Source organism: Artemia sp. Qi Xiang Cuo, chromosome 18, assembly GCF_049724085.1.
Source record: "Artemia sp. Qi Xiang Cuo chromosome 18, ASM4972408v1, whole genome shotgun sequence".
Classification (NCBI taxonomy): domain Eukaryota; kingdom Metazoa; phylum Arthropoda; class Branchiopoda; order Anostraca; family Artemiidae; genus Artemia; species Artemia sp. Qi Xiang Cuo.
Genome location: NC_142811.1, coordinates 62,045,592 through 62,060,743, shown reverse-complemented (window position 1 = coordinate 62,060,743; position 15,152 = coordinate 62,045,592). Strand labels below are relative to the sequence as shown.

The 15,152-nt window shown below is 34.9% G+C and overlaps 1 protein-coding gene across 3 annotated transcripts in view; it reads left to right on the top strand.

Moving 5' to 3' along the window:
* Nucleotides 1-4,941, top strand: part of pot (zona pellucida domain protein papillote) — a 117,096-nt gene extending 112,155 nt beyond the window's left edge. For all 3 annotated transcript variants that reach the window (XM_089104415.1, XM_089104414.1, XM_089104416.1), the window contains exon 7: nucleotides 450-4,941. In XM_089104415.1, the coding sequence (XP_088960541.1) occupies nucleotides 450-960 (511 nt within the window). In that variant the 3' untranslated portion in view covers nucleotides 961-4,941. The remainder of the gene's footprint in view (nucleotides 1-449) is intronic.
* The last annotated feature ends 10,211 nt before the right edge of the window (nucleotides 4,942-15,152 follow it).

Here is a 15,152-nt window from a genome sequence, read left to right as displayed (position 1 = left end):
TGTCCATAATATCTTATTTTTAAACGCTTTTATTTAACTTCGTCTATTCATTGCTAATATGAAGTATGGATCGCTAATATGAAGTAAGAAGGACAAAAACTATTACAGTACCTCAAGTTTACTAAAAAACAAAACAAAAACTTAAATACAAAAGAGATAAAAAGTTTATGAACTCTCTCTCTCTCTCTCTCTCTCTCTCTCTATCTCTCTCTTTCTCTCTCTCTGTCTCTTATGTCTCTCTCTATCTCTCTCTCTCCCTCTCTCTCACTCTCTCTCTCTCTCTCTCTCTCTCTCTTTCATTCTCCCTGTCTCTCCTCCAGCCCTGTTTTTATATGACTATTTTTTTTCCTCCAAGGTTTGGGAATAATTATACTCCAAAATATATATAATTATTTGATTGAAAGTGCGGTGAAACCTTTTTTATTTCAAACCTTAATTTTTTTTTTCAGGTACACAAACAAATCCAGCGTTTATCCTAGATCAATGGCAGATCGCTCTCACGCGGAGACTGAAATAGTGGAAATCCCCTTCCTAGAAATAATCAAAAAAGATCCAACAGAGAATAACGATAGTCCATCCGAGCTGCAAGAGGTCCCCGGACCAAGTACCAGACGAATCAAAGCCATGGGGTTACCAAAATCGCTCCAAAAAATGCGTAGCTCTAGAACAACCGGAAGATATTACGAAGAGAGTTCCCAAAATTTTATCTACGGTAGATTCAGAAATCCCGAGCCAGAAAACAATAGTTCAGGACAAACAAATGATGCTGGTAAATCGAGTATCGGAAAATCATTAGCTAGAAGTACATCCGAGTTCACTGTAGAATGGACACCGAGATTATTTGAAATGGTTTCAGATTCTGAGAGTTCTAAACAAGCGGATAAATACTCCGAGAGTTCAGATATGGTGGAAAATAGATTTTTTAATAGAGCAGATAGCGAGGAAAGTGATAATAAGTAAATACTATCATTTGACCTTTGTCTTCTTCTGTAGGTAGGAAGCAGAAACCTCATATCTGCATTTTTTTTTCAGAATATATCAGGTGAGCAAGAAACTTCTGGAAACTGAATATAAATAACTAACTGAATAAAACTGAATAAATATAAATAACCAATCACTGTCTTTTGACTAATTGAGAAACCTATAAGCATAGGTTGAGAAATTCAGTAACATCACTATCGCAAAATGTAGATACGGTGTTTTTGGTTCTCTACTGACAATGCAAACTACATTAGGCTTCTTGTTATATTTTACTATGATATATGTATTTAACAGTCTATATTTCATCCTTTTTTTTTGACCTGACCCTTTTTTACATCAGAAAAAGCGTAATTTATTGTTTTTTTTTTTATTTTTAAGGCACATGCTCTAAGTTTGATTGAGTGCACTCTTCGCTTCGAGTGGGGATTTAAACAGAGTATGCTTTTAATTCAAGAATCTCTTATGTGTTTTATAACGTTAAATGTTTGAAGGGGAAGAGGTTTATGAAGAATCAATAGCGTTGTTGTCACACCTAAAGGGCGTGATAGCGTTGATATGATGGCAACGTGATAAGGCGTGATAACGTTGCTGTATCTGGAACTTTCAAACCCACAAGATAATCGCCAAAACCCATTTTCTAAGCAGTTCTCGAAACCAAACAGCAAAATACAAGTAGAACAATAGGGAATTTGATTATTCAGGGGAATTGCTTCAGGGAAGTTGAAGGTTGAACTTTCCGTACAGCCCTGGTTGAACTTCCCTGAATTAATAATGCCAGGACTGTTTTAAACAGATGTTTGTTTCAATGATCGTGTTTTAATGTGTTTTTTTTTTATTTGTTTTGCTGAGGATGGCCCTTGGATATAAAATTGAAAGATTCACTTAAAGTTCGCATTCCATTGTCTTATAGCTGATTTGCTATTTGAGAAATGCCTAACAAACAATCTGTTGTATTTGGCAATTTTCTCAAATGTAACAAAGTGACAGAGGCGACCTTTAGGCCTCATGTCGACGAAAGGAAGAATTTTCTTCTAAAATTTTACTTCTTCTCTTTAATGTTCTATGTATAACAAAAGTTAAATGTGTTTCTGTGATCCATAAAATAATTGAGGCTAATGTAAATCCATGAAATAGAAAACAAAATTGAACTTGTGTGATTTAATTGCATGACAAATGTTTAATCTGCCCATGTAAACTATTTTCAACCTTCTAAGTATTTTTGCGAGATTGAACCAGTAGAATATATCGAAAACAAAATTATTAAAGGACAAAGTATTTGCAAAACCAGTAAAATTGGAATTGCAAGTTTTTCTAATAGAAAAAAACAGCCTCAACTTGGGTTACCATGTACAGTCATAAGAGTAATTATAAACCTAAATAAACTCTGCCTGTGTTTCTTTTTATCTTTTTTATTACTTGTTTTTAGGACAACTGACTCATTTTCGCTAAAAAAATCCCCATAGCCCGATTTGTCTTATCGTTTTTCTAAACTAGCCAACGCTCTGCATACTAATATAGGCCGAGGTATTTTATTTTTAACACAAGATAAGACTATTTTCTCCTGCTGACCAGTGGTCTGTGTAGCGCAGGTACCAATTTCCTGATTCTCTGCTCTCGGTGCCGAGTGTTATGCGTGGTTGACAAAACTTTTTTTAAATTCTGATCAGTGGTCCGTGTAGCGCAGGTACGAATTTCCTGATTCTCTGCTCTCGGCGGGGAGTGTTATACGTTGTTGAGAGTGCTACTTTGAGAAATTTTCAGCTGTATCCAAGCGATTCTTTATCCTTAATTGAAATCCAAATTTTGAAAAGTAAAATTAAGCTGGTTCTTGAATATTTATTGCTCGCCGATATAACTTGGTGCTGTCAGTAACGCTAAAAAAAAAATTTATTCCAGTAAAACCACTTTTGATCGTCAATGTTTCTTTCCTTGTTAGAGATGTGGTACAAAGAGAATATAATAAACCATTATAAGGAATTCTAAACATCACTGGGAAATTATCATTTGTTTTAGATACTTTCTTTGCGAGAAATAACTTGAAAACTATGATTTTCCTATATCGTAATCTAAAATTTTTATTGGCCTAACTCTTTTCCAGACAAACCTTTGAAGAGAGCATAAAGAAATATAGCCTGAAGGATCTTTTTTCAGAGAAAGAATTTAGTCAATAACTGTGCATTTTAAGGATTTGAGACCCTCTAACCCATTCTAAGCAAAATCTTCTCATAAGCTCTCAAACAAACTAAAATTTTGAAAATGAGGCTTTAAAATGTAAGGAGGAAGGAGAAGCGAGCTATCACTTATTTAAGATTAAATTCCGTTCACACATTGAAATTTTTCAGATAAAACATTACAAAACACAGAAAACAGCATGGTATTTTAAACTTTAGGTTCTTCAAAATGAAGCACTTTTTTTAGTTTGATCTGCATGCTTTAAAGCAATTTTAAAGCCTTGATTGAAACTCTTCTTAAAATAATTCTAAGTCTCTTTGAAATCGGTGTGTCTTTTGCATCAGTTTTGTCCTTGGATTGGACTGTATTATTTAATACGCCAATTTCCAGTATTTTTACTTCTCGTATCGTTTAATTCAGCTCCATTTAAGGAAAGCATGAAATAGAGCTAAAACAAAATCATCAATGCTACTAATTTTGCTGCTGACTACCTATTTTAATACCAAATCGCCTAACGCCACCACAGATTAGAAATAAATTCTCTTCCCCACTCTGTTCAGAATTGCCCTTGTCTTTCCTTCCATGTTTGTTCAAATTCCTTTAAGTCCTTTTTGTGACCTCTTTATACCCCGTTCGGTTGTGCGCTGCATTTCAATTGGCCCAGCCTGGATTATGTTTTATTGTTAGCCTATCATATGTAAAACGTGACTTAACTATCGTAAGCTTTCTTCATTACAGCTCTAAAAAATTGGGAGCACGCCAAAAATTTTGCACAGTTTATTGTTTAGGAATTTCCACCGGATTCCTTTGATCTAGCACATCTCCCTCAACTTGGCCAAGCCTGAATTTTTCAGAGCCACACTTGACCACTCTCATAACCTTGGCTCTCAGTATCATAATACTAGTTCAAAGACTTGTCTTCCTATTCTTCCAAAAACGATTATTATCAACTCCTCTTTTTTCTCATATTAATAGTAATATTTGCCAATCAGATACAATGGTCCTAGCTTTAAAGGGTAGGGATAATTTACAATTATTCTGTCTAACAATTGTGTAATAATTGTGTTATCGTACGAGTTTTTGTAAAATTATTTTAAGGTGTATTATCTTATGTTTATTAATGTAATCGACAATATTTACTACTATTTTATAACATAAACTCCGGAGAGGTGATTAGGGTAAAAAATCTAAATACGCTATGGGGTAATATTTGCACGGCTAGTAAAGACTTTCCATTTGAAGCTTTTCATCTGGTAGCTGGTGGACCGATATTAGAAAGAAAACAACAAGTAGCTAGGCTTGTAATGTGGATCCAAGCTGCTAGTGGAGGGTGATTTTGGCAAACGGCTCTTGGAGTCAAAGTCAAATCATTACCCTCATGGCTTTAAAATAACCAATTTAATTGTTTTTTTCATTCTTATTTTGAAGTTATAAACCCTTGCCGGAATTATAACTAAGGTCATTTTATACATTTAGGCTGAATAGAATAGTTAAAGAGTGATTAATTTTCAAATAACTTGCCTTACCGGTCGATTTTCAGAATCATTTTATCTTGTTAGTCTTCTAAGCCAGCTTTAGTTTCTATAGAGTAGTTGTGGTTGTTGCTTCTTTGCCGTAAAGACCTGACTTAAACAAACCTTTTATATTTCTAGACCTAACTGCATAAAATAACATAAAGGGATCCAACATAATTGAGATCTCTTATGGGCAGAATCAAGGCCGTATCCTGGATTTTTTTTTTTGGAGGCGGTTTCATAAAAGTATTTCCTTCGAGGGGGGGGGGGGGTTTACACAAAAAAAATCAAAAAAAGCATAAAAAATTTGTGTATTTTCATTTTATTACGTTTTTACGAGTTGGAAAAATATTTTGGGAGGTCAACCCCCCCCCCTGGATATCGCCGTGGTCAGAATGTATGTGATTAGGCTATAGAGGTGTTCTGTCGTCATTAATTTCCTAACCTTACATATAAGCTACCTAATAAAACACGCATGGACATCGCTTATATAGCACTACTTTGTGTTCAGCGTATACCAAGGTCTTTGCAAAAATTAATAGTCCCCGAGAGGAATATCAGCGCCATCTAATATCTTCAGCTTTCTCCGTCTTTTTAGTTCATACGGTAACGATATGTTTTCTTTAATATGTGTAACTACTATGTTATAGTGCCAGAGGTCTAATCCTCTGCAGTTTCCTGTGTTCTTTGCCTTATACTTTCTGTGATGATCCGGTGTTTTTCTTTATGTTCATTTGTGTGAATGTTGTGTTGTAATTTTGTTGTATTATCTTGTTTTTGTTGATTTTTTCGGCGTAATACCCAAATATGTTGGGCTGAGGAATTGCAATACGACAATCGGAGTAGGTAGAATAAGATATAAAAAAAGAAACGTAAATGAAAATGTTTCTTTCTAGAATTTTGTGTAATTTCGCTTATGATGCTTTACTAATGTTGAGTTTTATATACTTTTGAAAATAAAAATATTAACATCATGCTGAAGTACTATGTAGGCGTGTAAATAGGTTTAACGTATAAAGATGCCTTTTCTCCCGTGTTTACTATGAGTTACAGCTACGGTTTGAAAGCATCTCTCGTAGGTATTCTGTTGCCTCCACAAAGTCTTTTTTTGTAAAATTGTCTTACAAGTACTTTCTTGAAGAATGTTACCAGCCTTTATACTATTCAGTGAGTCAAATTACTATGATTGACGTGCTCGGTTTCAGAACGACTATTCTAAAATTCTCCCATTGCTCCTTATCTTACTATTTTCTTCCTTTTAAGTTTTGGTTAGTTTTGTCTCACAAAAGTCATTTTTTTATAGTTTTACTTCTTGCATGCTGCACAATACATGCACTACATGCTGCAGCATATATATATATATATATATATATATATATATATATATATATATATATATATATATATATATGTGTGTGTGTGTGTGTGTGTGTGTGTGTGTTTAATATATATTTGTTATTTATATTATTTTAGTTTTAGGTTCCATTTTTTTTTTTCTTGTCTACGCTGAAGACGCCTTTTCTACTTGTATGATATACACCATACCTAATGTTTTTCTGGAGCTCAATCCTAATGAAAGATACCAAAGTAAAATAAAAATATAATACTTAAGAAACAGATTTGGGTTATATATTTGCTCATTAGGGGGGGGGGGGATTAAGTATAGGGGATCTGCATGCCTAATTTGTTAGGTACAATTATTCTGCATATTATGGAGTAACAATTGCTTTCTAACTTCACACTGTCCAAATACTTTATCCCCCCCCCATTCCTAATGTTCGAAAATATAGGCCTAATTATATATTTCCAATCTATTCTGTCACATATCTTTGTCTTGTCTGACACTAAGCTCAAAGAAACTAATGAAAAAAAAACCTTTTCTATGATGCGTCAATGGATGAACAATTTGAGTGGTAGGACGTTTATCATACGAGTACCACTCTTTGTTTTATACGGGCGATATATTAGTTGGATGTTTTTTCTCTTCTTTTGCTGGCCATAGATTGGTTTGTCATATTCAGATTCCTTTTTTTGATTTCACTGTAATAACTCAAGCGTTGGAAATATATTACTAACATAGCATAATACTTCAGAAAGCCGTCTACCGTGGGATACCCGCGCAACTGACAAGAATCCACCTTCAGCAACTAAATACCGTCATGTAATTTAATGTGGTAGATTAGACTGATGCTACAGTTTTTTAATGTGGATTAATTTTAAAAACTTTTTCCATAAAAAAAGTTTTTCAAAGAAAAGTAAAGAACTCCATTAAACCAAAAAAAGCAGAAATAAAGTTAAAAAATCTTTCAAGTTAAACTGAAAATTAAAGGATTCAAATGGTACTTTTCTTCAGTTTAAATTAAGATCATCTGACCACACTTTTAATGAACATTAGGTCTGTAGACAAGCTAAGTCAATCACTAAGCAGAGAATTTTTGACCAATCTAATTGGTGAAAAGTGTTTCATTTATTATGGCTTGGTTTGTTTCAGTATTTCTTCAGTTCTGTTAAGAGTTACTTAAAAATGTACCACAAATCACCATTAATAAATAAATTAAACCCGAAACGAACAGAAATTACAATGAATAACCGATTCAAACTCAATACGAACAAAAATTAACATGAGTAGGGTTGACAACTCCCATACCTTTTCAAGACAAGAACATAATTTACATTTTACTGAAAAAAACAGATCGTGGAATGTCAGTTTAATACATATACTCATATTCATTCCTGAAAATATTAATAATTTTTTATTTATTTAACTCAAAAAAGTGAAAATACATTTGGTGTATTTGCCTCCAGTAAAGTTCCAATTATCTTCTCGTTTTGATGTTGTCTCGTATTGAGTTTGTTTGAATAGAAAATGTGCCATTTTGACTCGTTTTGAGTTTGACTTGGTTATTTATTGTAATTCTTGTTCGTTTTGGGTTTCATTTATTTATTAATACCTGAGACTAAGTGGCAAACATCGCTCTTTGCTCAGGCAGTGCTACTGCGCTGCCTATGATTAGCTCACAAAACAGACAAGAATCTCATTGCAGTAGTTTAAAGATCAATTAATGAAGTGGTTCGCGAAGATGCTACAGCTGTCTGTCGCGGATTGGCTCAGGTATGTTCAAATTAGATTTCCTGGGGCTAGAATGTACATGATTGGCTGTCTTGTCAGCCAATGAGGATAGCGGGCTCTTCGAGTTTTCTTTTTTACTATTGCCTACTCCCACAATTTTTTATTATTACATTATTATTCTTAGGTTGTAAAATAGTATATAGTTCAGTCATTACAAATCATACGGGCTGTGGTGCGCAATTTCACAAGAAGAATTTCATGGAAGAAGCAAGATTCTAGCTACAGTAATACAAATTGTAACCTAATTTACCCATATGATATTCCAAGAAGGATGTGCTAGTAGCAGCAATAGTTGGCTTCAGCAGGCTATCCATCATAAAATATAAGAATCTGATTGCAAAACTAGTCATGTAACTCAGCTTGTGTCTCCTTTGGGGTAGGGGCGGGGGGTATTTTGAATAGTTAAGCGATTTGAAATCCCGTTAATGCTGTTTCTCCTGTTTCTGCAACTAACGACAGATAAAGAGCCAGTTTTCATGTAGGGAGAGGCACTTGAAACGGGGAAGCTGGTACAAATTTTTCTTCAACTTTAACTATTTGTAAAGAAAAAAAAAGTGCTTATGGTCTCTTATCATGTAGGAATAAAAAAAGACCTTTGTTGAAACCTTCAAAAGCACGAGCTAGTTTTGAGAAAAAGGTAAATTTTGTCAAAAAAAGGCAACTAAGCGACGTTGCTATTTGCGTTCCAGCTGGAATATTTGATTGAAAGCGACATTGTCATACATCTTTCTAGAAACCTCTGACAGTAAGTACTCCCGTGAATACTTGTTTGAAAAAGGGACGCTATTTTTTGCCGAACTATAGACAGAAAGTACTTATTCATTTTGAACACAGTTTTTTCGATTGTAGAAATTATTTTTTCGCTCATAGGGGTAAAACAGAATCGAATATTTTGCAACATAAGACACTTTTTTAGGCTGGGTGATATAAACTATAACCGTGATAGTGAAACTCTGACTCTTATCAGTTTTGATAGAAGAGCATTGCTAAGTGCTAAATACCATGTTGTGACAAAGATGGGCCCAGGAATTCAAAAATTCCTTATTCATGGAGGTCCCAGGGACTTCTTGATGTCCGATTCTAAGCTATATTAAGCACTTTGAGGTAGACTTGAGAAGATATATGATCTCCGTCCTGCACTGGTTCTGGGACCATCGCTCTCCCTCATGCGAAAAAAATTTCAATGATTTAAAGAATATGAAAACTACAACTTGGAATGCTGTAATCATAAAAACTGACTATCGTATCGACATTTTGACTGGCGAATTCAGACGATTCGAACTGGATTTATTAGGAGTTTCAGAAACTCATATCCCAGGAGTAGGAAGCATTAAATTAGGTGATATAGAATTTGTTTACTCAGGAAGTATGGGGTACATAGACAGGGAGTAGGGCTCATGATGAATAAGGAAGCTGATAAGTCTTGTTTAGGTTGCGAAGGTGTTAATAATGGAGTATTAATTGTTCATTTTATGACTTAAAAGATCAGGGGATCAGTTATAGTAGTATATGCCCCTGTAGAACCGACTGACAGCGGTACTAGTGCCTCAGATAAATTTTGCCTAAAGTCACAGGTTCAAATAGACAGGGTTACAGTTATAAATATGATGTTTTTACTGGAAGATTTTAACGCCCAGGTTGGTAGAAATAGGGATAGATGGTATCCTAGCCTTGGTAATTCTGGTATAGGAAAAGAAAACAGTAATGGATACAGACTTTTGTATTTTTGTAGATATAACAATCTAGTTATAACCAATAAGGTGTTTGGTCATAAAATGGCTCATAAGTTAACATGGTATTCACGTGATGGTAAGACAGAAAACCTTATTGATCATGCTATAGTAAACCGAAGACTGGCAGGATCAATACAAGATACTAGGGTATATAGGAGTGCTATTAAAAGTAAAGATAACCATCTAGTAGTGTCAAGGGTTAATTTAAAGCTGAAATATCGGAAGGGTAACTACCTCCCGGGAAGTTATGATGTTGGTAGACTTCAGGATGAGAATTTGAGAGAAACTTTCCAGGAACAGTTAAATACTAAACTTGACAGTTTAAGATTTGATAATGTGGAAGATGGTTGGAATAATTTTAGAAAAATTATTTGTGAAGTTGCTGAAGGTGTATTAGGGAAGAAAGCTAGAACTGCAGCTAAGAATATTAGTGAAAAAGCTTTATGTTCAATAGAAAGGAGCAGGAGCTTTTATATGAATTGTGTGAGGAATAGACCTTATGAAAATTGAAGAACTTGAAGGAAAGTGGAGAGAGCACTATAGTATGAACTAAGGAGAAGTCAAAAAGAGATCATAGATGAAATTGCCAGGGATCTGGAAGATGCAGCTAGACGGTATAATAGTAAAATATTGTACTGGCATATTAACAAATTAAGAGGGAGCAGTCAATCCTGACTTGGCCCAATTAAAGATAGGAATGGGGCCACAATTAGTAATAAGGAAAGAACTAAAGAGAGATAGGCTGAACATTTTGACAACTTGATTAACCAAGACAGAGGTACATGAAAAAATATAGAGAAAACTGAAAAAGTTTGTAAGACATTGGATTGGAAGGAAGACATGATTTGTGAGGAAGATCTAGCGACAGTACTAAAAGGATTAAAAAATTAAATGACCCCAGATGCTGACAGGGTTATAAAAGAATTTCTTAAACATTATGACTCTGAGGTTAGAAATAAGTTACTGAAGATCATGAATATGATTTTTGAAAAAGGGGAAGTACCTAACGATTTTAGGAAAACCTTAATTAAGCCACTCTATAAGAAAGGTGATAAAAGTGAGTGTGGTAATTATCGAGGCATTAGTATGGTCTCTGTAGGTAGTAAATTACTTATTAACATGATACTTATTATACTAAGGGATGCTGTAGACAAACTTTTAAGAGATGAAGAGTGCGGTCTTAGAAAAGGTGGAGGATGTGTCGACCAAATTTTCACTCTTAGGCTAATAATTGAGAAGTGCCTGAGTTTTCAAACACCTTTAGTCCTCAGTTTCATACATTATGAGCTAGCGTTCGATGTTGTTGATAGAAGAGCTTTGGTAAAGGTTTTACCCTTGTATGGTATACCAGACAATTACATTAAAGTGATTAGTGCTGTGTACGAGAATAACACCGCTGCGGTTAAGGTGGGAAATGATGTTAGCAGCTGGTTTTGTATTAAATCAGGAGTTAAGCAGGGTTGTGTTCTATCCCCTTTTATATGGATTATTTTGATGGACTTTGGTTTAAGGAGCACAGGAAAGGTAATGGGAGACCACGGAATCAAATGGGGAGGAAAAAGTCTCCTGGACTTGGATTATGCTGATGATTTAAGCATCCTAGATGAAAGTGTGAGCAAAATGAATGAAGTTTTAGAGGTTTTGCGAGTTCAGGGTGCTAGAATTGGTTTGAAAATTAATGTTAAGAAGACTAAGTCACTAAGGCTAGGAATAAGTGAAGATGAAAAGGTGACGTTGGGCAAAGAAAAGATTGATAAGGTGGGCAGCTTCACTTACCTTGGTAGTATTATGAGTAAAGATGGTGGGAGCAGTGAAGATGTTAAAAGTAGAATAACCAAGGCTCAGGGTGTTTCTTCACAGTTAAAAAAAGTTTGGAAGAATAGGGAAATAAGTATGCAAACCAGGATTAGAATATTGGAAGCTATAGCGATGACATTGGTCAAATATTGCTTTAAAGCATGGGCGCTCAGAACAGTAGATGAAGAATTGCTAGATTTTTTCCAGAGAAATTGCTTAAGGATTGTTCTGGGTACCCGGCTGACTGACCGTATTTCAAACAATAGGCTATACGAAAAATGTGGTGCAATACCGCTCTCTAGGGCTGTAATGAAAGAAAGGTTGAGGTGGCTGGGGCACGTTGTGCGGATGAGGGATGACAGATTACCGAAGATTGTTCTTTTCGGCCAGCCGTCTGGGGCTAAGCGGAAAGCAGGTCGTCCCCGTCTGGGGTGGGAGAATGACACAAAAAAAGATTTAAAGGAAATTGGAACTTCTTCGGCGGGTGTAAAAAGGGAGGCTTTGAATATATTAGGGTGGAGGAAAAGCGTGCTTAGCAGTGTTGGCCTCAGTCGGCTTAGTGCTGCGGTGAGTTGTTAGTAGTAGTAGTTATCAGTTTCCTTGATAGTCATGAAGATAATAACTACATTACAGTCACGCCTGTGTGATAAATCAAAATTTTTCTTGGCTCTTTGTGTCGATAATCCCTGAACCACACCATAGTTACACTTTTTGACTAAAATTTATGAAAATATGTTTTTCATTGTACTAGAGATTTGGAAATTTTAAATGGATAGAAAGCGATGAGCAAAGCTTGAATCAACTCTAATTTGTTGTTATCTAACTCTACTAATTTTTGTCAAAGTACCATTTCCCAAATTTATCTTACAGAAAGGATAACTGTTGTTGCAGGCTTTGATCTTTCGGAATTTCGAAAAATAATACATCAAAGTTTTAATTTGACTGGTCAGTCGTAAAACTGTGTAAACTATTAATAGCGCTGTAGTCTTTTGTTAATTTTGACTTAAACTATGTGTCTGACTATAATAGAACCCTAGCACAATATGTTCTATTTTTCAATTTCGTTCTTTGGTGAGGCAAGGGATGTTCAACATTCAAGAGTAATATTTTCGATGAAGCAACTGGAAGGAACAATCATGGTATAACTCCGTAAAATTAGGAAACAAAAGCTTGAGACAGCAGCTTTCCTGGCTGCGTGATGAATCAGACCAAAAATATAAGGACATAGCATCATTGGGAATCCCTTAGAACATATTAGTGCAGTGATGTACTACTACTACTACTAACAAATCACGGCAAGACCAAGCCGCCAGAGGCCAACAAAGCTACATACGCTCCTCCATCCCAATGTCCTCAAAGCCTCCGTCTTTATACCCTCCAATGAACTTTCCGTTTCCCTTAAGTTTTTTTTGTGAAATCTTCCCAACCCAATCGTGAACGACCTGCTTTCAGTTTAGCCCTAGACGGTTGGCCGAAAAGGACAATCTTTGGCAATTTGTTATCCTTCATCTTCAGAACTCGCCCTAGTATTTTCGACTTTTTTCTTATTATAGCCTTAGAAAAAGGGGGGGGGGGTGAATAAAACTTTTCGTACAGCCTGCTGTTTGAAATATGGTCAGTCAGCCGGGTACCAAAACAATACGTTGGCAATTTCTCTGGAAAACATCTAGCAAATCTTAGTTCGTTTTTTGGAGTGTCCATGCTTCAGAATTATATTTGACCACTGTCATCACTGTAGCTACCAAGATTCTAATCTTGGTTTGCAGACTTATTTTCTTACTCTTTCAAACTCTTTTCAACTATGAAAAAAAAAACACCCTGAGCCCTGGCTATTCTAGTTTTAACATCTTCACTGCTCCCCCGTCTTTAATAATAATGCTACCAAGGTAAGTGAAGCTGTCCACTAGATCAATCTTTGCGTTACCCTACGTCACCTTTTCATCTTCACTTATTCCTAGCCTAAGTGACCTAGTCTTCTTAACATTAATTTTCAAACCTATTTTAGCACCTTCAACTTGTAAAACCTCTAAAAGCTCATTTATTATGCTCACATTGTCATCTAGGATACTTAAACCATCAGCACAATCAAAATTAAGGAAGTTTTTCCTCCCCGTTTGATTCCGTGTTCACTCATTGCCTTTTGTGTGCCCCTTAAGACAAAGTCTATCAAAATAATCCTTGTAAATGGGGATAGAACGCAACCCTGCTTAACTCCTAATTTGATACAAAATCAGCTACTAACCTCATTTCCTATTTTAAACGTAGCAGTATTATTATTGCAAATACCAGGAATCACTTTTATTTATTTCTCTTGCATAATTTCCTTGTAAACAGAAAATTGAAATACGTCTATGTTCTAATCGTAGGGCAGACGAGGGCAATTTAAATGCCACTCACAGTTGCTCGTAACAATAATAAAAAACAATCAGTTTGATTCAAATAGTTATTAAAAGTACTTAGTCAATTTAATATTATACAGCTTCATGTCTAATATTAGAATAGCTAGTAGTGTTATTACATTATTTGTCATAGGTGTTAGAAGACAGCGGTATATCTTGAAGTGGAATAAACTAAATTGAAAATGGATAAAAGAAACATTTGAGTGTGCTTGACTTACTTGGCTCAATCGTTAAGCCTTGAAATTTATTTACTTCTTAAATTCCACATGTTGTAATTTTTTGAAAAACAGAATCCGAACTATGCATGCAGTCGGCAGGAAAAACGCACAAAAATAATTTGAATATCCATACACATATTCTGATATTTATTCCTTGAAGTCTTAATGCTTCTTAATTTGTTAAAGTCAAAAAAGTGAATACATTCAAAATATATTTTGTTTTCAGTAAAATTGGAGTTGAACTTGGCTAGAGAAAATTTACACTTTCTGATGAAATAAGTCTCATTAACAGGTACTTTATCTTATATGACATGATTTACAATTATATAACATAATTATCAATTCATTTGCTTTTGTTGAGCTTTATATCTACTATGGACTAATTAACCAAATCCTACGAATTGCTATAAAATCTTAAGAAAAAGATATTGCAACATTTAGTTTAAGCCCTTTCGGTTTGCTAGAAGTTAAGAAGTGAAAATTCTATATGAAGGGCTGTTAATATTAATATTAATGGGGTAATATCTTTAATGAGCTCTATTTTGCCCAGCAGCAAAATACTGATTCGACGTCTTGTGAATGTCAATAATCGCTTTAGAGGAACTCTGTCCTTTTTTCGTTAATTGGTTCATTGTTCTTCTTCTATTTCAGCAAACGTCGGCTTTCAGTCGAGACTATTTAGCCTTTTTCCTTTTCACTCACTCTGTAAATCACTCTACAATGGTTGCTCCTTATTTATCTTGAGTCTGCTTAGATATCTTGCAGTAAATCTTTTTATTCTAGGAGTTTAAATATCAGAGGATACACCACTAAGTTCTGCGCTCTATGTAAAGGTATGGTCAGCTAGAATCTTTGCTGATAGTGATATTGTTTGGTTTTTGAAGCACTTTAATAGTTTACATTGCAAGGTATACTTTGCAGATATCAGTATACTACATTCAAATAGGCAATGCTCAATTGTTTCATTTATTATACTGCAATGTCTGCAAAGAAGAGATGAGGGAATCGAGCCACTTGAATTAGGAAACTGATACAAAAACGCCTGAGAATTTTGCCCCTTTGAGCCAGACCAAATTCTGTAATAAATTTTAGAAAGGTTTTTATTTGGAAAGAGATATAAACATGGTTTGTTCTTATTTAACGTTAGCTCTGATAATCTCCAGCAATAAATGTCTCTAATGGGGATTGGTCTCCCGCTCGGCTAGTTA